This window comes from Mercenaria mercenaria, chromosome 18 (assembly GCF_021730395.1).
Source record: "Mercenaria mercenaria strain notata chromosome 18, MADL_Memer_1, whole genome shotgun sequence".
Lineage (NCBI taxonomy): Eukaryota > Metazoa > Mollusca > Bivalvia > Venerida > Veneridae > Mercenaria > Mercenaria mercenaria.
In genome coordinates, this window is record NC_069378.1 from 11,793,784 (window position 1) to 11,817,726 (window position 23,943).

General features: G+C 32.3%; 1 protein-coding gene across 1 annotated transcript in view; it reads left to right on the top strand.

Moving 5' to 3' along the window:
* The window catches only part of LOC123537955 (titin-like), a 402,126-nt gene that overhangs the window by 306,943 nt on the left and 71,240 nt on the right, over positions 1-23,943 (top strand). The window contains exons 233-247 of the mRNA XM_053530681.1: positions 7-260; positions 558-681; positions 1,142-1,286; positions 1,608-1,783; positions 2,089-2,292; positions 2,522-2,723; positions 2,973-3,007; positions 3,334-3,360; positions 4,441-4,774; positions 5,124-5,296; positions 5,590-5,729; positions 6,815-6,974; positions 7,261-7,421; positions 7,699-7,837; positions 8,864-8,932. Of these exons, the coding sequence (XP_053386656.1) occupies positions 7-260; positions 558-681; positions 1,142-1,286; positions 1,608-1,783; positions 2,089-2,292; positions 2,522-2,723; positions 2,973-3,007; positions 3,334-3,360; positions 4,441-4,774; positions 5,124-5,296; positions 5,590-5,729; positions 6,815-6,974; positions 7,261-7,421; positions 7,699-7,837; positions 8,864-8,932 (2,343 nt within the window). The remainder of the gene's footprint in view (positions 1-6; positions 261-557; positions 682-1,141; positions 1,287-1,607; positions 1,784-2,088; positions 2,293-2,521; positions 2,724-2,972; positions 3,008-3,333; positions 3,361-4,440; positions 4,775-5,123; positions 5,297-5,589; positions 5,730-6,814; positions 6,975-7,260; positions 7,422-7,698; positions 7,838-8,863; positions 8,933-23,943) is intronic.

A 23,943-nucleotide genomic window follows, 5' to 3' on the forward strand; every position in this document is an offset into this window, starting at 1 on the left:
AACTAGCGGCTGTACCAGAAGAGAAACCTATTATCCCAGGAGTTGCCGGACGTGACATGTCCGCTGCTCCAACAGAGGCCCCAGATTATTCATCCAAGTTTAACAAAGCCCCAGACTTCACAGCCAAGCTGCAGAACCATTCTGTACTAGAAGGAAGCAAGATCAGACTCATGTGCTCCATTACTGGAGTACCAAATCCCAAAATCTCCTGGTACAAAGATGGCATGGAGATCAGGTCTGGAGACCGCTATCTCATCACAGTGAGTAACATTTGTGTTGAAAAATATATTGATTTTTTTTACATGTTCTTTTTTCATTTAACAGAAAAAAAGTTATTTGATGTTGTCAAACCCAGTACCCACTGTAAATACAGTAAGTTTCTTTTTAGAATACAAAAACCCTTCAAGCTTTTGCCATTTCATTTTGTCTGGAAATAATTGTGGGAGAAATTTTATGAAGTAAATAATATATATTCAGATAAGTGTTTTAAATATAACATTTAAATGCGTGCATATTCCAGATTAAATTACAAGTTTTCCTTCCCTGTCTATTTTTAGAACAACTTTGGTCTACTCGGACTTGAGATTCTGTCTGCCACAATGACTGATGTCGGCCGCTACACATGTAAAGCCGTTAACTCTGTCGGTGAAGCAGAATGCAGTGCAACTGTCAAAGTTGAAGGTTTGTAGAAATTTCCTGGATTTTTAAAAAGATACGGTTTTAAGTGAATTTTCTATTTAAATTTGATAATGTTGATTTGTCTTCAGATTGAATTGTACCTGTTTAAATCTCCCATCAAAATGTTACTATATATCATTTCTCTTTTTTTAAATTAGTGGTTTAACTTTTAGAGTAGCAAACTGCTAAACAGGTTGTGTTACAGTCTTGTTTGTATTAAAAGTACATAAAACCAGGCACTGAGATTAGATACCAGTCTAAGAAACTGCCTTGCCATTGGTTAATTTTTAAAACTGCTCAGAATCAACCAGTCAGATGCTGAAGACTTAAGACTGGTCTACAAACTTAGTTTGCAATCTGGATCCCTTGACATATATTTTGAAGATATGAATTGTATTGATTTAAAGTCATTTTATATTATAAAAATTTGATGTATTACATAAAGTTATTTTTTCACTATCAGGCAAGAGATCACCATCACCAAAACGTAAGGAGATAAGTCAGCGACCTTGGTTCATCAGAATGCCCCGTGATGTTACAGTCAATGAGGGACAAGATGCAACTTTCACATGCAATGTTGGTGGCAAGCCTGAACCAACAGTCAAATGGTGAGATGTATTAAATTATGGTCATTCCAGTGAAATATATATATATAACTATGGTATACAGTTGTATTCAACAAGAAGAATCTTTATATCAGTTCACTAGAAAATTGTCTCAGTCACATGTCAAGGCCTAAATTCGAAATCATGAATTTTCTTTTACCAGCATCTTTGTTACAAATGTCAGTTATATTTGGATGAATTTTGGTTGATCAGTTTTTTTGGGTTTTTTTCAATTCATAGGGTTAAAACACTAATTTAGGGTTTTTAAAATACATCCAGTCCAGATTAAAATATTTGAATGGAAAAACTTGGATGTATTTTCAGGCAAAAGGATCTGTTTGATATAACTGACAGTAGACGGTTTGATATCAACATCAGTAGCGATGGTGAAGTAGAACTGACAATTAGAAAAGTGACATCTAGTGATGAAGGACTGTATTACTGTCTCGCTCAAAGCAGCGCTGGCCGCAGCAAGTGCTCTGCCGCTCTCAGAGTCATTGGTAAGTTTATACACAAATCTACCATTAAATTTCAGCTAGTATCTAATGTTTTTCTAAGGAAAGAAAAGATGACCTACATTTACAGTTGAAAATGTGGGAATAATAGACAAGACTATGAAATCACATGTAAACTACCATTTGTTTCTGCAGGTCTACCCTTCAGTTCTTATATCATACTTTAACATGTTTTTCTTTGTTTTAACTTTTGTACAACTCATATTTAAAGTAGTTTATGTGCTCTTGAAATTATAAGTATACATTGCCATTTATTTTACATTAAATAAAAACTGTTTTGTATCATGTAGCGAGAACCAAGACTCCACCAAAACCCAGACCTTCAGTCTATGAAGAAATTGCAGCTAAAAAAGCCCAAGCAGCCCAGGAAGCCCGCAGAGCTTTACCTGGCGACCTTCCTAAGTTCAAGGTCAAACTTCCAAAGGTCATTGAACTAGAAGAGGGAGATAGATTGAGGCTGGAAGTAAGAGCTGATGGCACACCAAACCCACTTGGTAAGATTATAAACATAGATATGCCTAATTCTGTTTAAAATGTTTCTTTTTAATCATAACTAGATTTACATACTCCACATGGTAATAAGGGACAAATTTGAACAGTACAAATTCAGCATTAAATAAAGTTTAACTGACATGCTTGCAAGAATAACCATGGCAGCACAGACTTTGATTTGTGAATTTTTGTACCTATTATCAACCTCAGTGTATGACTTTCCTTTTAAAGTAACATGGCACAGAGGTTTACGAGACTTGTCTCATGACATGCGATGCAGAATATCGTCCTATCAACACACAGACATACTCGAAATACGTGAAGTCATGGTAACCGATTCCGGAGAATATGTTGCCAGGGCAACTAACACACATGGCTCAGTGGATACTGTCTGTATCGTCAAGGTGAAGAGGAGGAGTCCACGTAGAGATGAGTAAGTTCACCTCATATCTGTTCAGATTGATACTTTATTTATATTATAAAGGTTTCTTTGTTCTTGATGCACATCACCTTGTCTTACATTATCAGTGATATTTTTTTCTCAGATGTTTACTTAATTCTTAATATAGTAATTTTTTGTGACTTTCAGTTTAAAATATTGTTCTTTTTTCTTCAAAGTGTATAAAAAAATCCATTTTCCTTGATAATCTGAAAATTAATGGGTGTCCATTTTGTTTTCTAGTGATGATCTTGCAGCCTTACAGACAGCTGGTGCTGGTGAGTTATCTCCCTTTTATACATAAATTTCACTTAATTATCCTTGAACTGTTCTGTTACTTTTGTAAATAATTTTGCTCATCTTTTGCAGTTTTTCATTATTGTTCTTCAAAAATTTTTATGAATACCTTTTGTGGCCTTTCTTTGTCAAATGTTATATTCCTGCCATTCTTTTATGACATGGAACATTCCAACCTTTCTGCATGAGAAAATTCCAGCCTTTCCTTCATGACAAAAAAAACAACATTCCAGCATATATGAGATTCAATATTCCAGCCGTTCATTCATTCCAGTCTTTTATGTGTTTTGTTACTTAATTATTACAGAGGCTGGTGGCCCAGAGGAAGGATTCGGTACACATTTTCTCTCTAAATATTACCATATATATACTTAACATCACATAACAATAGTCAATAGATTAGTAGTATAACATAGTAACTTTTAGGCCCACCTAATTACTTCAATTGATGAGTTTGATGTCCGAGGGAAGCAAATGTTCTCTTTGTCAAAAGGCAGTATTCTAGTCATTCATCCACTGACTCATGGAAAAGTTGTCAGTATTAGTTTCAGGGGTCAAGACAGTATTGGTGTGGAATCCAAGAAAACTGGTTATGTGATTGACTGCTCTACATAACTGAAATGCTGTTGAAAAAGATGGTGTTAGCCCTATTTGAAATGATGTATCAAACATTGTATTAAACGTGTGGCAAAAGTAAATAATATAGGTTGCTTCAGTAAAATCAGTGTTACAAGTAGTTACTAAATAAAGTATATAACATTAGGGTATGCCTATGGTGGTATTTAATCTAATTTATTGTATGTGTATTTATATGTAAATAGAAGTAGATATATTAACAGAAAATGTTTTCCCATGAATGGTGTACAATCTTAACATTATTATACTTATATGTATAATTATTGTTAAAGTTATTTTAATACCATTTTAATTGTACAAGAATTCAAATAGGATTGAAATTAAACGTGAGCATGAGGTATAGTAACAAATATACAAATGTACATATTTTCTTATTTATAGCATGTTCACATACAAATTAGTCTACTCAGTGAATTATTTGAAAGTTCATATGTTTATTTTTCAAATTATACTACATTACGTAATTTCCTGGAAAATATTTATTATAATCCTGTATTTGTTCCACTTTTCTCACTGATAATATTCTCCATAAGGCAAAACTTCCACAATTATTTATCCAATGTGAAAAGCATCAAAGTCATTTGTTCCACACACTTACTGTTTTATGAAGAAGTTCTCTTTTCCTAGTAGAGAAAAGTTAAGTCAGTACCGTGAGACACAAAATGAAAAAAAAACAGTAGATTTAGTTTACAAACTTTTACACAATTTAAATGCTGTTTAAATGACGTTAAACTCATTGCATGTACACAACTAGACTATTTGTTGCATTTTATTCCAGCTCCATTCTTCATGAAACCACTACCACCCTCTATTGATGTAATGGAAGGATTTAACATACAGATGGACTGTATCATTGAAGGCAGTATTGAAATGGTGCAACACAAAAGTTCAAATATTCGCGAAATGCAACGAGAATTCTCAAGCTGTGGATTTGAAGGCCGATATTTCAAAATGGAAAAGGCAGAACTGCCCTCTGGTCGCAGAAGTCAGCGGGAATCTCAGATGGAGGCTCCAGAATTTGTTTCCAGACCACAAGATGTGGAAGTTGAGCTTGGTGAATCAGCTGAGTTTACTTGTGAAGTTTCCGGAAAACCCAAGCCAGAAGTTTTGTGGTAAGTGCTTACTAAATATTCCTAGGTGTGGAAATAATAAGCTATCAGCACCAGTAGATATTTTGATACCATTTACACTTTGAAAGTAAAAGAGAAGAAGTTTAATTGATGTTTAAAATGGACTTGAAGAAGAATGTATAGTGAAAGTTACATTTTAATAAAGTTTGTGATTGCCTCATGCCAAGACAGTTAAAGACTAAAAGTCTAACAATTATATTAAATTTCTTTTAAAGTCTGAAAATCACACAAGATGAAGTTTTCCATGGAAATATTCTCTATGACAGTCAATTTAGGTGCAAGTCTGAGTGGTTTTTAAGGTGAATCATTACTTTTAAACTCTAAATTCCAGGTTGAAAAACGGCCGACCAGTCCAGGAATCATCAAGTATCCGACTGACCGCTGACGGTAACAATTACAGATTGAGAATCCGATCTGTTACAGAGAGTGATGCCGGCAACTACATCTGCACAGCATCCTCTGATGCTGGCATGAAATCCTGTCAAGCAACTCTGAAAATAAAAGGTACACATTAGTGAAATTAATTTGATTATTTGATGAAATTATTGTAGTTTTATGACTGGTTGTTAATATATTTGTAAATGAAATTTTGGACAATATTCTCAGTTCTGTTTCAGTTGTGGGGGTATTCATGTTAGTTTAGAACCGGAATTCACAGTAGACAAAGAAATTCTTTCTTTTCTCCAGGATATTTTCTCATAATCATAATGTTCATTGATATAAGTAACCCTTTCATTAAATAGCATGTAAACAAAAAATTGTTGAAATTTCATAATAATTTTGAATATCTCTTTCAGCTGCTACTGAAGCAGAATCCTCAAAATTTGTCCTTGAACTTGAATCAGAGGTCAAAGTCAAATCAGGCAAATCTACCAAGGTAACATGTCAAGTCAGCGGAGAGGTCAAATCTGTTGAATGGAAGAAAAACGGACAAAAGGTATTTACATTTTAATGAAACTGTATCCCATAAAATGATGTGCATTTATTTATATAACAAATTTATCTAACAATGAAGATCAGTTGAAAAAGATTTTTCTAATCCCTTTCACATGGGATGAATCATTCTTCAACTTCTTCCTAGACCAAACCATTATTTGATTCCAGAACGATTACGTGACTGCAGACCAAAACTTTTATGATATAAGAGATTTAAGATTTTCTTGTTGACATTTTTTGAGGAAGACACACAAAAATATGGGATTAAGAAGTTTGAAATGATGTAATTCTGTTGATAAACAAACAAAAACTGATCAATTTCTCTGTATAATGAGTGGTCTCGACTCAAATTACAAGTTTATTACATATGTTGGTCAGTTTTGGACAATTAAATTACTTTGTTCAAGTATTTACTTCGAATAATTGGATGGTCGTGTATTTATGACCCCTAAGTGGACAAGGGGTGCAGTATGATTTAAATTTGATACACACGAAATTGGTTGAAATTAACAAATTAAATTGTTCACAAAGGAAGAATCGCATTTAAATGTCTTTCATTTTGGCTTTAGTTTTGTGTGTATGCTGAAAGTATAAAAATGCTTCAGTGACAATTTTGTTTGGTCAACAGAGGTGGAAGATAACATGATCTTTTGAATTAATTCATTTTATTTCTTGTTTATATTAAACAAGATTTTTTGGGAAACTGACAATTAAGAGAGATGTTCTAAGATTGGATATTTTATTGTTTGTGGCTAAAACTTGTTGGACTGGAAATAAAATTGATTTCTTTGAAACAAAAAAATGGAAGAAGAGATTTGTACTGAAACAGAAGCTGTTGAAATGGTATTTTTCTTTGAATATTCTAAATACTGTTAATCAGATGTTTTGGTGGGTGAAGGTTTTTATTTTACATTTATGTTGAATATATTTCTAGATTTGTTAACATCGAATATTTGACCAGAAATTAGAGATATGTCTGTTCAGTTTCATCTTGTTATTTCATTTTCTTAATTTGTTTTTCTGTTTCCATTATTAAAGATATGATATATTTCGAAAATGGTTACCAAGATATATTTTTCTTTGTAGATTGAAGAGTCTGAAAAGGCCAAGATGAGCCAGGAAGCAGACGGCACTGTAAACCTTGACCTGATGAACCTCAAACCAGATGATTCTGGAGAATATACTTGTTCCATTACCATGGCAGCCGGAGATACCTTGACAACCAGTGGGAAAATCACTGTTATAGGTAAATAATGGTCAAAACTTAGAAAATAAAACAATATATAAATAAAAAAAGAAGTACAAAGTTCATACACAACAGAGTGATGTTTGTTCAAATGGTTCAGCCTCATTACTCCAAAGCTATAACACAGCAACATATTTAGATGAACAATCAAAAGCCACTTTGACCTTCCAATCATAAGAATATACAGCAGACACTTTCCAGTAAATTACATACTGTTTCAAAATTTATATGAAAAAAAAATCAAATCTAAAGGCCTTTTGCTACATACAATTTTGTTGTTCCACAGATTCAAATGGAGAAAAGAATGGTGCCCCAGTTTTCACGAAGCCCCTCAAAGATTTAAATGTCCATGATGGAGATAGGGTGACCCTCGAATGTGAAGTAACTGGGACACCACGTCCCCAGATCTCTTGGTTCAAAGGCAACAAAGAAGTGTTAGATTCACAGGTAAATTCTTGCTCTATCTTCAAAAGGTTAAGCTTGTAAATGCATAAGGCATGTACACAGGAAGTTAAAATGGTATGACTGTAAGTCAAGATGGACCATTTTATAAACAGGATACTGACATATGCAGGGGAGGTAAACTGAGTATCAAATTAATGGTATGAAACTGCATTTCTTCCCTTGATAGCTTAAATAAGGTGGAGTAATTCTGATTTGTATTAATAAAAAGGGAAGTAACTTTGATAAAAAGATACTAGAACCTGTTTTTGTACCGTTTCAGGATTTCCAGATCACATCCATTGGCAATAGGTGCTGTCTCGAATTTCTAGACATTTTCCCTGAAGATGAGGGCAGATATTTCTGCAAGGCCAGTAACTCTGCAGGGGAGGCAACTACATCTTGCGTTCTCATGGTAGATGGTAAGTAGTTCTAAAAATAACAACACTTTCTGAAATCTGCATCATGCCTCATATGGTCTGAAATGTTTAATACAGTATAGCTCTGTAAGAAAAGACTGCAGCAGTTTAATGTCTGCATCTAGCAAATCTTTTGTATACAAAAATAACCATGTACATTGCAGATTTTAGGAAGAAATCTCACTGTCAACAATTTTTATTGGTTTCTTTCGTTAATGTCGCAGCATTTATTTCACTTATTTAAGATAATACCTTTTCTAAGACATTTCATTGTCATTCATCTATGCTGTTGTATATATCTCTGTGAACATTTTAATCACATGGTTATCTGTAAATTCATGGTGTGCTACACATACATCAACATGCCAAAATGAAAAATCACTTGATGAATTTTTTACATGACCTGGCACTAAATGTGTAAAAGTATTAATGCAAGAATTTTTATTACAAAATTTAGTTATGTAAAGGTTAAAAAACTCATTTTTTTGAATTTTAAATATGATAATATATAATTGTAACTTTATGTGTGCCTTACAAAAAGAAGCACCATGAATATACAGATAGCTGTGTACTTCATTTTTCCTTTGTACATGTACAAAATTCTTTTTGAATATAATGCATATTTCTGTTGTAAGATCTTGAGTATACTACAATAGTGATGTTGTACATATATGTTATATACATGTTGTAAATAATAATGCTTGTCAATCATGTAAAAGAACTTTTGACTGCCCTCCCTTACTCAACAAGCATTGGAAATCTGTTCAGCTCTTATAGAACTGGCAAATGTTTAAAAAATGATCACTATTTAAAAAGATTTAAATGTATATTTAAGAGTACATTCCAAAAAAAAATTCATTTCCTTGATTTCAAGTAGAACAAATTGTATGCAAGAAGTATAATGTTGTTTTAAGTGTTGGTAAGGGAGTGTAGTTGGAGTTATTCATTAAATAGGACTTTTTATTCAAGATTCAAGATAAATATTCTATATTTAGTCATTCCATCTATTTGCCTTCATTTTTCCTTTAGATGATCTGTCATTCACACTTGATTCATCCATCGGTTCCTCGTACTCTTCTCTCTATCCCGTTCCTCGGGGTAAGTCTTCCCTCGTTCCCTGTTCTCGGGGCGAGAATACATGTCCATATATCCATGTATTCTGTAGTCACAGTAACATCTAGAGAAAAAGTAGTGCATTTCTAACAAGTTGCTTATTTAGACAAGTTTTATATACATACTAGTATAGCAAAAAAAGTTAGATATAAGGGAAATAACTCTTGTGAGTCTAACGTTGTATATATAACATTCTGAACACAGTTACCTGAATTTTTTTTGAATGAATGAATGTATGAATGAATAAATGAATGAATATATACAAAAAAAAAGAAGAAAAAATATGTTGATCAAAAATTTTTTTCAAGGATTCAAGTTCAATAAATAATTGCGAGGAAAAATATTTATCAAAGTCTTTCTTGTTAGGGAGGGGTAAAAATGGAAATTAACCGTTACAATATTTTGTTTTGAAGTTATTGAAAATACACTTGAAATTACAAATGATTTAAGTATTACATGTGATTATGTGACATTAAAGGGTCTTTTATCATTTTGTTTGCAGGGAATTAAGAGATTATGTATTTAAGAATTTGAGATAATATTCTAAAGCTATTTTCTAAATGACTGTTGTTTGTGTCATGTAGTTTGTAATGTCAGGGATAAGTCATTATGCCATAATCAAGAGGGATAAGTCATTAATCTATTTTACTTCATTCCAGCTGAGATAACTCTGATTGTGTTAAGTCAAAGTTTTACAGTTAATATTAATTTTTGAGGTACAGTTGCTTTATGTCGCAAGGGGATTTGCTAAATGCTCGAGTTATAAAGGGGTTTTAAGTGATCCAAATATAAAACTTGTAACGGAAACAACATGATTGTTGACCCCTGGTGCTCGAACTGTTGATTCTCGAGTAAACAGTGTTTCCCTGAATATCATTATGCTGGTCTGTTGTTTACTATATTTTTTGTTACTGTATGGTCGAAAATTGTGTCTGAACAATGAGTATCAACACCGGAATCAGTCGTTATAGACTGTTTCATCTTGAATTAAGTGTAGTTATTAGTCTGAAATTTCAACTTTTAAATATCGACTGTTTGAATACTGAAACCTTTATCACCTATTTTCTTTGCATTTAAAAAGCATTAGTTGTATTTTTTGTGACAATATTTCAAAATACAGTCTCATTATGAATGTCTGGTGTTGAAAAAAGCCATTTATTTCTGTTGACATTTCATATTGGTGTAAAATGCCTCTACTGTACAAGCTTAGTGGAGCTGAAATTTCTGTCAACATGAAGAATTGGGGTCGTACCCCCTCAGACATGGACCGAATGTCTAAAATCATGATCCCAGACAATAGGATGTAATCATAGGGTCCAAATGTCAAGCGTATCATTTTACAGGGACAAGGGGCTAATTATGTGCCCCCTTTTAAAGGCTAAATGTTCATTTTTTGAAAATTGCTTAATGGATTAGATGAAAGGGTATAATGTTAATTAGCCATTAGTACTATGGACTATGATTAAATGTGATTGAGTCTGTCCTGTCATTTGCGGATTACTGGATGAAGAAGCCCCAGAGGTTTAATCATTGTAACAAATGTGTTTTTTGCTTGATATCATTGTCCTTATTTTAAAATTTAAATGTCTGTTTGTTTTGTTTGTTTTCTTTAATAGAATAGAAATTTTATGCTTACAATGCAATTTTCTGCTGTGTTGAAACCAAAGTATTTTTTCTGAAACTTTTCATGACAAAAGTCTTTGTCATATTTGTCAATGTTTCTGAGTATTTATTGGAAATGTCCTGATGTTGTCCACAGGGATCATTGTCTTCCAGCTCTTCAAAAAATGGAGTCATAATTGGTCATCTGGCACTTTTTCATGTTTTCGTAATTGGAGAGTGGTCAGTTGTAAAACATTGATCTCTGTGAGAATATTTCTGGAAATTAGTGTTCTTCTGAGTTTCTTGTGGCTTTGTTTGACTTGAAATCTGAGATTAATTTCCTGTTGGGAATTTCTGTTGTCGAGAAATATTTTATTTACTTAGTTTAACAAGACACAGGCTTCTTTTCACATTGTATTCCTTGTGAAGAAATAAACTGGGGGTTTTTTGTTTTGTTTTTTCAGTTTTTCACATTTGATTTCCTGATCCAAATTTCAAAATCGATCATCTGTCCTTGAGAATATTCAACTTTAGATGAGGCAAGTGCCAATTTTAGACAAGTTGAAGTTTCATAATTGTACACTATTTTCACTTCCAAAAATTGGAAGATTAAAGCAAATTTCCCTTTTGAAAATCTGGTTGTATTTATTTGCCATTCTTTGATAACATTGTCTGGTCATATAACTGTCATACCCTTAAGCCACAAATAAGGTGGGATTGGTGCAAAAGAAGTGTTTTTGTCAATAAATACCAATTTATTTTTGGAATTCCTGAACAATTCCTTGCTGCAGTATTGTTTTCAAATTCTTTTCAAGCTTTTTTGTCAATATTTTTACAATGATAAAAATGGTATTGTAAATATATACAGACTGTCTTTGTAAATAGTCTCCTTTTTTAGCCAAAAAACATTAGACACAGTCGCAATCTTTGGAGTAATATTCTAAGAGGTGATATCATCAATTGCTACCGAAGGTTCTTTATATAATTTAGCCTGTCAGAAAAAATGATACAATTGTTTGGCTACAGCTATGTAATTAGGCTCAATATTACCCTCTAAATATGGGTAATGTTAAGAAATAATTATGGGCTATTGAAGATTTCTATAAGATAAATTTTCTTGATGTCTTCTGATGTTTTAAAAGTATTCCTGCCCATGTCTTCAAATGAAAGAACCAAATTGATATACGGCCTGAATATTATCTTTAAAGTAACCTAATGACAATCATTTGCAATGATTTGGTCAAATTGACACACTATTTTTGCAGTAATGAGTGTATACACATGGGACACCCAAACCCACTGACCTTCCAAACCTTGGGAATAGTCAGTGTTGGCTTGAAGCTTAGTTTTTTCCATTTTAGCAAAGTCATGATGAATGTTGCTGAATGCTCTATTAACAAAAAAATGATTTTTTTTTTCTGTAAATATTTGAATGTACAATTTATTATAGCAGTGGTAATAATTATGGCAAAGTTTGTTTTGTCAACCAAAAACAAATATGAAAATTTATAACCGTTTATAAATTTGCAATAGGTTATTTTTGGTAATGTCAAGGAAGTTTTTGTTTAAGGCCGTGACATTTATGTAAATATTCGTAATTGTTTTGGTAACTCGAGCTGTTTTTTAATTTCTAAGAAATAACTACACTCCTTGAGATACAATACTGTTAGGTTTTTATTTCCTGGGAATATGAATTTGTGGTTGATAAATTTAAGTGAATGGGACTTCTTTTTTTTTTGTGATTGATTGAGCCATGAATAAGGACATGTAGACTGCCACCGGCAGGCCAATGATTCCACAATTAATAAGGGTCAATTGCAAAAATTTGAAGGCTGTGGAGCACCTGATCAAATTGTAGCATTTTTTTTTTTATCTAGATTCAGCTTGCAGAGTGTTTGTCTATATTAGCAAAGTCATGATGAATTTTGCAACGTATCATAAAACATTCATGTGATTAGGTGATTGAATATTATTTATAGCTGCCATCTACATGCATAAATATCCTGCAGACCTGTTACATATTTTGTTGTACTTATAACTGTAATTACTTAAAAGGAAGTAAGCAAATTGCTACTGTGTTATTCCCGGATACGTCTTGCTGCAAATGTCTATAAAATGAATGGATCTGAAACTAACCCATACACATCATACATACAGAAATAATTTCACAAATTCCCCTTTAAAATTACAAAACAAGGATTAAAAATGGATCAGTTAATCTCATATAATTCATGGTACACGTTGGTACGATGAGATATACATTTTGTTCTTGCTGTGTCAGCTGTTTTTTGGAACGGTCTTTCAACTTTGCGGCTTCCACAACTCTACAAATTTACATGTGGTCAATTCGCAAACAATTTAGAAAATCTTTAACAAACACTGGAATGCTTGATTGTAATACATTTTAACAAACTCAAAAATTTAAGTAAATAACTGACCACTGGTCAAATGTCCCCAGCAAGCACTAACATTAACGTTCGTTAAGCCTTGTGTATTTACCTGGCGTCTTTAATGAATGAATTTGTTGACCACAACACTTACGTATTATATCATTTGGGTCATTATAGGTGGGTTTAGTGGTTTTAAATGTCATTTGTCCACATACAAGTGAAGAAATCCAGGTCAGTTCTCAAAAGGGGTATCAGTATAATTTGAATTTGAAGTGACCTCGGTTTGATTAGATTGAAAGTAATGAAATTCTGGAAATTTTTAAGTTATGTAACCATTCCCTCACACAGAGAATTTTTGACACACTTATTTTCTGCATCATATGTGTCATGAACTTTTGAAAGTTTAAAAGTAACTTTAAAAAATGTCCCAAAACTAGCAAAAATGTCCCAAAATCATACATATTTAGTTAGTTTAATTACTTCAACAATTGGTATATCTATTTTTAGACATTGTCAGAATTATGTTCAGCAGAAGGAAACAGCTATTATTAAAGATGATATATTCAATTGTTCTTTTTATGAATATTTAACAATCAAATTCTTTAAGTATCGATATGCAAATTTTATTGCTATTGCATCATAACTGTCATTGCATTGTGATCAAAACTTTCAATAATATTTTGTTCTGATTTGCATATTTGAAGAACATAAAAAAAAAAATATATATCAATCTTTACAATGACTATGTTCATAACAGAAAGATAGTTTTGACCGCAGATCTTAGTGTACTGCTACGTACACATTGGCTAAATATTGAAACATTTCGGTTTATTATGTTTTTGTACTGACCATTAGAAATATGTACAATGTTGGTTTTTACGTAAACTGAAATTCCCTGCATTGGTCAGATTTTTTTCCGGTCATTTCCTTGTAATAAAGCATTGTTTTACCTTTCGTTGAATGGACATCAAAATAAAGACGTTTGTTTTGATGAGGTTTCACGATGTTTTATGTTAACAACCTGAAATGACCTGACATTAATACGTAAATTTGCCTTACCAAGGATGTTTGCCGGATTAATCATTTCAGTCCTGGTGCATGAAGACATGCTTTATCTCTTAAATAGCTAACAGAAAAGTTAATCTTTAATTTCACTTTCTTGTCTGGCAACGTAACAACTTCAATTGAAACAAAGAAGAGCGACTTAAATGATATTTACCTTATAACACCACTTGCACAGTAAGAAAGACATGGAAGAAACTGGCGGGCTTAACCCTTAGCCTGCTGGCGGCAAGTGATTCTGCCTTTGCGACCAGTGCAGACCAAGATCAGCCTGCACATCCATGCAGTCTGATCATGGTCTGCACTGTTCGCAATTCAGTCAGTAATTTTTCAGTGAACACCCCTTTGAATAATAAGTGGTATGGCCCAAATTGAATGATGGACCGGTCCATTTTAGATATTTAGCAGGGTAAGGCTTAAAACATATTTCCCTTATAACACTAATGTGACACAGCAAGGTATTAAACACACAAAAGAGTATAACAGAACAGAGAAAAAAGAAAAAAATGTATTTATTTTCATTGTAGAAGGCTAAACTACCTAATACTTGCTCTGTTTCAGATAATACAATTTTACCTTTTGCGAAATTGGGAAATAAATGGGGAAGTTTTGAATTTGTAGTTGAGAACTTAATTTTTTTCAGGTACATAATACTTCAGCAGCTGTGCTTGAGGGAACTTTGTTACTCAATGAAGTTATATTGAATTGCATAACAAAATAGTCCCATTGTTAAATTGAGGTATAACACCTGAAAATGAATGGTGACACAATACCTAAACCTATAATTTGTGATACGAGAAACCGCACACCTGGATCGTTTCAATTTTAAAGATTTTTTCGGTTGTTTGGATGAAGTAGGTATCAATAAATTTTGGTCTTTAATTTTATAACTTGATCGGTTTTAAGCAAAGTGATCACATTGTAGAATGAAAATCATTGATTAAAAACCTGTAAAGAATTGAAATCTAGTATGAAATTACAATATCCTGAAATTGGATTTATTTTTTATTTAACTTTTCAAATAAAGTTTTATAATGTGTGGATTGACATCAACACTTGCAAACCTATAGGTTATTTGCTTCATAATTGAAGACAAATTTGGCATTTATACAATCCATATTAAACAAGTACTCGTAAGCAATTAACATGTAAGGTAGTAGACCAATAGTGACTGTGAGAAATTACTGTTCAAATTCACGTATATTCAGCATTCACGGCCGGCAGCTTGTATGAGCTACATATATATATATAATGTACCAAGAATGCCGACACGCCATACAAGTATATGTAATCACAGGGAAGTTACAGATTGCCATTAAGCTTTATGGGTCCACTGTGATTTAGTATAAGGAATTGTCGATGAATCATATGTATGCTTTCATAAGGATACAAACTATTAATACAAGGAAAAAGACATTAATCATATATCTTAGCTGCAAATTCAGTTAAAGGCCAACACCTATGTGATTAACAAAAATAAATTTATTTAGAAAAAATGTATTGCAGCTGCAGAAAAAAAGACACTGGTATTTTCATTTAATTAATTTTATATTCAACCAAATGTAAATGGTCATATATTAAAGGAACCTTTGTTATTTTATGCACATTTCAATTTTCCGCATGGATAAGATTTGATCTTGCTTCAGTTACAAATAACAGCAAGGTGCAGCTTTTAAAATCCAATTTACTCGAGGTCAAGAAATTTTAAACCAAAATTTAAACTTTAAAAAGCCTCAGAGGTTAACTGATACTTGCTTCATTAAGCATCCATCACTCAAAAGTTGTAGAGTTTTATTTAATACAAGTTTAATATAAGAAAATGTTTACACAGGAGAAGATAGGGTTTGTGGCACCCATTTTAATAAATTTTGGACAATTAAGGATTATTTCTATCAAAGAATGGCTTTTAGCATTCCCTGAAATAGACTTGAAAAACTTTATCAAGAAACTGCAGTAAGGGCATTCTTTAGAAACCATTTCTTAATAACTCCAAAAGTTTTATTATTTATTTTTGCTGTTTAAAGTTTCTAAGAGGGGGTCATCGCACCCACTTTGATAAAATAAACAGAACATGATGTTAACCAAAGAACGGCTTTTTAAGCATTACTTTAAGTAACTTAAAATAAGTGTAGTAAACACGTTCCTTTAAAACGTAATCTAGAATTCCAAAAGTTTCCTTTATTAATGTCATTTAAACTTTCTAAAAGTTTGCCAACTTCCTTATTGAGCCTGTCCCTCCTCTAGCCAGGAATGTTAAGCCCTGTCCTTGAATCATCTTACAAGGAAATGGAAAATGAAGGAAAAAAACAATCATGCAAAAAAATATGTTCATGTAGTTGTAATAAGAGGTGACTTCAATGATATATCTTGTGTCCAATGGGAATTTAGTTGGAGATTAAGATTTTCTAGTTTTAGAGCAAAAGAGACCTATCTACATTCTATATTCACATGGCAGTAACCTTTTTTTGGTTCTTTATCTTTCTCTGGGCACTTAAAATGACATCTAGGATATGAATCAAATATAGTAGGGGCTTTTGTATGGAAGTTTTGTTAAAGTTATTTAAACCCTATGTATGGGTGTTGAAATTGTAGATGTGCAAAAAATAGATTTAAAGATAGCTCAAGGGGAGATTGGGTGTGCAAGTGTCTGCATGGTAAACCAGAAATGCATCATATAAACATGACATAATAAGCTAAATAGGAAATTTTTTTATGGTACTTAGCAAATAATAATAACTGGGTCGTCAGTCACCATTTTAGTTTGAAAAATTAAAATTAAAACAAAATTTTGGTAAAATAGAAACAATGGAATCTCCACAGGTTGCTCAAGATGACAAGAATGAAAATAACTTGCATGCTCAGTTTAAATGAGCCTGTTCTAGGGCGGTAGTGGAAATGAATCCTACCAACAACGCCCTCTAGCCCTGGGTTGATCGGAACTCAACATTTACACATGTACACATTACAAGTCCAAAAAACAATTAAGAGACATTTGCAGATATGTGTTCATACAGTGGTGCCCATGAAATCTTCAATGATACACTTCTTTGTTTGTCATTAGTGAAATCATAATATGTTAAAGACAACTGCATCTTACACTTGACCTTGTTTTAGTCATTTCCTTCCTAAATGTCTTATATTTCTTCCTAATAAAGAAATGTCAGAATGTTTTTTCCTGTACAGTCAGTTTCAGAATTAAAGGATAAGATTAGTCAAGTTTATAATTATATTTTTGTAAGTTTAAGTCATCATTTGCATGAACTTTGCTGCCGTTAATCACTGTCAGATGGTTGAATTACACTCTGGATGGGGATACACCCGAAATTTAAGATTTAATTGGTTAGTCTTAATTATGTCTAGTCAGGCTGTTGTGAAATTTATCTTCATCCATTTTTTTGCAAACTTTTGAATTTTCAGATCATCTGAAAACTGTTTGCAATTCAGTCAGTAGCACCCTTTAAACAGTTAATGGTACTGTCCAAATTGAAAGATGGATGAGTTCTTTATAGAATTTTAGCAGAGGAAGAATTAAACTCTGCAGTTGTATCCTCATATCAGTTATATTTCTTTCTGTAAATTATAAAATTATATTAATTTGATATTTCTTTCTTCCTTAGAAATAAAATGTTAGATATTTGAATTTAACTGAGCCCTCCCCGAACCATAGAATTTTTTTTTAAGTTGATTCAAAGTAATTAAGAATTGAACACTGTAGGTGTATCTTCATATCAGTTATATTTCTTTCTGTAAATTATAAAAAAAGTTACTTTAACTGATGAAGTTTAAGGTATGATTATCAGTTATGAAATATATCCAGTATACTGTAATAAATATATGACATATCTATGAAACTCATCATCACCTTTTTATCAAAGTGTAAAATCTGCCAGCTCAGCTAAGTTGCAAATTGTCATTTATGATAAAAAATTAATAGAAAAAAAAAATTTCAAAAAGCAAGTGACAGCATTTTAGATTTTAAAATGATTAGAATCGATGATGAAAAGGATCCATTTGCTTCAGTTAGTACCTTATCATGTCATTCCTGTGACAAGTATATGATTTATACCAGTGTTTGGTGTTACATTGTGACTGGTTTGTAAATACCAATTTAGTCTGATTAGTCTGGCTCGCTTACTTTATTTATTACTTACCTGACATAATTATTATACCAGATAATTTTCTTGGTGATCTACCTTGTTTGTATGTTATCGTTAGCAGAAGCCTCTGTGGTTGAGTGTTGCTGATTAAGAATTACTTGCCCGGCATCACTGTGAGTTCGAACCTTGCTTGGAGTGCCAGAATTCTTTAATGTGAGGAAGCCATCCAGCTGGCCTCATTGGAAAGGTGGTGGTTCTGCCCAGGTGTCTGCCCATACATGAAGTAATTCAGTAAGGGGCACATAGGTGTCTTCCTCCTAAAAAGCTGGAAAGTCACTGTATGTCTTAAAACTGTGTTGCTGCGGCTTCATTGTACCATCTAGTGGGTTGTCAGTTTGGCTTGGGACTTGCTCTTAATTACCTTTTGACCAAAACCTTTCAAGAATTGCTTTGAAGAATTTAGTCAACAACCCATAGCAGCATCTGTCAGTCCTTATAAAAGGAACAATTGAGGGAAAAAATTGGGTGGACAAAAGGCAAATTAGGTAAACATGGATACTATCTCTGAAACATGTGAGAAATGATGAACAACACCTTGTTTATCTATAATGTATCACACAATAGAACTGATTAAATAAAAACACCTGGTGTTAGACAAGGATCAAGTTCGGTCCAGATTTATTTAATGTAAACATATATATCTGATTACATTATATATTGCATGCTGACATGCAAACCATCTAAAACTAAATTTTAGACAAGGAAATAAATAAATATATACAAACGTTTGTTGTATATTCAAGAAAATTGTTAAAGTAAAATAGTAATTTGGGGTAGATTTTTTCATTATTCCTCAGTACAAATAAGCTTTGATATCAACCTGAGACTCTTAATTTTCAGTTATATTGAATATTTATAAAATACTGTAAAATTTATTTTCACGTCATGTATAAAATTTATGTAAAATATTTTTATGAAATCTGAGATATTTTTTCTGCAATGTGATTGTGTAATATGAAATGCTACTGATACTTGAAATAGTTGAACAGAATTTAAAAATGTTATGGAAATTTTTGATTTACAAAACAATTTAAAATATATACAAAATGTCACTCTATTCTGTTGTTATTTTTTATAAAGTTTGTTGTTTTATGTGCAAAATCTGTACGAAATTACTTTGAATGACTAACCAATGATAACCAAACTGATAGTCCTAATCTTCAGACAAGATTTATCCTTAGATAGTCTGTGTACCCAGACCTTACATTATCACATTATACAGCTGTAACATCTAAGTCCTGATAAACTGTCAATAAAACCCAGTGGGAGATCACTTAATGTATTACAGATTACAGTTATTGAATTACCTCCCTTTATGCAAGTATTTGCAACCTTATAGCAATTAGCGGCTGTATCCACAGCTTGATATATGTTCCCCTTGTGGTGGGAAATATTTCTAAGGTAAATAAAATAAATCTGTCAAATTCAGCCACTAATCTGACCACTTTATTTTTCCTCATAACAATGACCGTAACAGTTTAAGCAATTTGGCCCAATTCAACCAAGTTACCCCCCATTAAGCCCTGTCTGGGAGCTTGATGAAATATCTGCTTAGCGGAAATACTTCAAAAAGTAATTAAAAACCATAAAAGATTTGCATTTTATATCATTTTGCTATAAAAACCAGCAACAAATACTAGTAGGTTGCATATAGTCAAAAGGAATATTCTCAGTTTTGTTTTACCAGGTTGTAAAACAGGTCTGGTGAGAGGTACCGTAACTCACAATACTGACTGAGTCATCCATAGATGACCAGTAGAGAGTGCATCATAACATCATGTAGTGAGCAATAAATATTTACAATGTCATGTCCAACTTGTAGGAGATAGGGCTTATCAGAAGTGAAGCAATCTTAGATTATAAGTGGACCAATATATACAATATCAGCCTTATCTGTAATGATTATATCATATATTGCAGTATGAGCTGAAATAAGTGCAGAGCTTTTAGAAGGTCATGAATATCCCTTCAGAGATGAGCGAACTACTAACATCATGAATATCCCTTCAGAAATGACCGGAATACTAACAAAATAGACTTGCTGTACTTTGTCCAAAACTTAGAGATGAAAATATCTAAAACAAACTGTTATGTCGATTAGAGGACTGAAAAAAACCCACAAATTTTAAGATATTCCAAACTTGGGGTTCTATTGAGACCCTTTGCGTTGGTTTAATTTCAGTGCTTCGACTTTATTTTGTAAGAATTTAGAACTTTAAGTGACCAAGATTTGATGTTTACCTTTTTTTTCATGATCCGATTTTTAATTGTAAACAAAGATTTAAATATCTGTGTCAAAATATTTGCTAAGCTGACTACTTTCCTGTTATTAAATAGTTAGGCAAACATTTTGGCTGAAAATTTGGCCAAATGTGACCATTATTATACTATTAATCTTTAAAGTTTTCTAAATTTTGTGTGAACACAAGGGATTCCAGTTCAGTGTATGTTTTTCTGGATCCGGTTTTGATGACCTTGTTTTAAGACTTGAAATACCACTCAACTCCCTTTCATTTACTCTAAATACCATGTACCCTTGTTTCAGTTTGTATAAAATTTTGTTTGCTATAATTATTATAATGCCATATTGCAGTAGTTCTGACGTGCAATACACGTCTTTACCGGGGGTAAGTTTGTTGTTCAAAAAAAAAAAAATGAGAATAAAATGTTAGTTAATTCATGCTGTTTGACTTTTAGAACAGTTTTTTTATATTCTATAACAAAGCCATTGGTAGTGAAGTATATCTGAAGTTACTGCTTCCATTAATACAAAATACTTGTTGAGTATTACGTTATTTTTCGTGTTTTATATTCCATGCATACAGCAGTACGTGAAATATATATAATTATTGCCTTGAAGTTACGTTAACCCGTTGGGAACAGAAGATGCCTTGTGTTCTATATTTGGTTGTTGAATTTGTATTTTTTTCACATTCCAATATCTTTTGTGCTAACAGCGTAAATGATGACAAATAAATTGTCTAGTCAAGCTGTAAAAAGAAATATTTTGATGCATGTTTTATCATATATTATCTTTTTTGATGTTGAAAATATTTTAATGCATATATTAACATAATGTTATCACTTTTGCAGTACAATTTTGATGACAAAACTATTTTATTGGGGTTCTATATTTACTATAAAACAGCTAAGTTAGCAATTAGATGTGAAATATAAAAAATATATGCATATTTAGAATTTCTTGCATAATTTTGAGAATTTTTTTATACAGAATCTCTTGAATTATACCTATATGAAAGCCACAAATATGCTTCAGAAAATTTACTCTTTAAATGAAAAAAATGTTTCAAATTTGATGAAACTTTTCAAGGATGACATTCAGAAAAGAGAAGAATGTCACAAAGAGGAAATAATTTGTTCTTACCAATATCATAAAGTTTATATTACCATGAAATGAAGTATCAAAATCCATTACATTTCTCAATTACTGTGCTAAAAAAAGTGGTTATATATAATTTTTGTGATAATCATACGATGTTATATATCATGTTTTTGATAGTAAAAATATTGCAAAGGGGCTTCTTATTTAAAACTACCATAATTTTATGTTGCAGTGTCTAAAAAGTTTATACCGTATAGTCTCTATTTAACACCTTTATCATAATAAATGCTCCACACTCCCCCCCCACCCGCTTAGCCAGCTAAATTTCTAAAATGGACTCACGGGTCCATCATTCAATTTGAACAGTACCATTTGGTGCTCACTGAAAATTTACTGACTGAATAGCAAACAGTGCAGACCATGATATTAGCCTAGCTGCACAGATGTGCAGGCTGATCTTGGTCTGCACAGGTCGCAAAGGTGAAATCACTTGCCGCCAGCAGGGTCAAGATTAAAAAAAAATAACTTAATTTAGGTCATATTAGAATACTGCTGGGATTGTTTGTAACAATTCATGTAATACAAGTTGGATTTATGGATTATATATACTAAGAGAATGTACAAAAAAAAAACATAAATATCACCCTTTTGCAAAATGCAGCCACTTGGGGCATTATCTAGAGAATACAATGGTAGTTCATTCAAACTAATAATATTTCAAAAAGAAGAAAAACCTACATTTGACCTTTTTACACCTTAAGAGGCATTAGTACCAGGAATGGAATTATTTTGTTTCAGTATTTTAATTGTTTAGTATTAAACAATAGGTCTAGACTCAAGGGCACTTCAGCATTGGGATTTAAGCACTTGAGTAGGTTTTAACTTGTCTTCCTTTCTGCAGTTGTGAAAGTTTAAAAAAATATTACCTCTGCCTGAAAAGTTTATGTAATAGGGCACAGAAAAAGTGCTGACAGGTCTTCTAAAATACTGCAAGTTTTGGCTCAGTAGAAGACAGGCAGGGATCAGAAACAATGTTCTTTGGAGGTCTTGGTTAAAAAGTAAAAAATTAAAACTCCCCTTATTGACGATATACCAAATGAAATAGCCAAAAAAGAAAACGCCTCTTATAGTCCCCTCTTCAAGCCGGCCAGAAAGAATTTTGTTGTAACCATAGGATGTAGATAAGTGTTCTTTCATTTGGAGTAGCAGGAATGGTGGTCTCTTTCTCTCACAGCATGCATTGTCAAGTACAATCTATCACACTATTACAACAGGGGAATCCACTTCAGATTCTTGTTGGAAAAAATTAAAAGTTTTCAAATGACTTATCTGTGTCGCAGCATGTAACTCACTTCAGTCCATTCAAATATTTCATACACATTATCGATTGTTGATATGAATTATTAATTCATAATACCATTGTTTGTTTCACATATTTGAGGAAATTCATACCGGTAAACAAGTCTTAGTCAGTTATGATAAATTCACATGAAGAAGACAATACCATATCATAAACAAACATAGAAGGAATGTCTTCATATAAGTCAAAGCATAGTTTGGACAAAGGGATCTGTAAACAACATGTTTTGCTTTGCTGTTTGCTCCTGGAGTGAAATCATGGGAGGACTGGTCAAAAATGGGAAGTTCCATGTTGACTTAATGACAATTTAGTGATTAAATGTGTCACTTTTTATGAAGAAAACCATAAAAATAAGGGATAGTTGCAGTTCTATTGTTTTATGTTATTTAATCTTGCTTTCTTGATCAGTCAGTAAGAACGGAGGTTAACCTGTGCTAGGGTTATGGTTCAACTGTATGACATCTTTTGAATGTTTGCTAAAAATACAAAAACAGCCAGAGTTTCTTGGGCATGAATAATTATGAGCAGGATTGTGTGAGTCTGCATGGCTGGCAACCCGTAGCCATTAACCTAAAAAAATTCTTTATAACGCTGCCACCATCAGCAAAGTCAAGATGAGACCTGTAATTGCAGTGTTCAAGTTATTTAGCATACATTGTTATTTCTGAAAAACTACACAACAATACAATTAACCATTTCTAAGAAAACAACAACATATATACAACATTTGCAGTAATTGGTATTTACTATTGTTTCAGTGAAGGTTGCAAAGCTCATTGAGGATGGTGTGAATCATTTCCTCATAATGAATCTAGCATGATCATGAAAAACTGCTAAATATGGACAAAATGTTAATTACTCATTAAGGACACCACTTTTAAACTACTTAAATATCGCATTCGTTGTCACATGCTATATAAGAGGATTGGAAAGCAGCTTTGTCATACGGCAGCGTCTAACCTTTCATTTTTGTCTACTAATTGGTCAGTTGATAGGGGAGATACTGTAGGATGTTGTTTTTTTTGGGGACATTTTTTAATCTTAAAGTTCATTACAATTGAGATATACAGTATCTTGTGTTA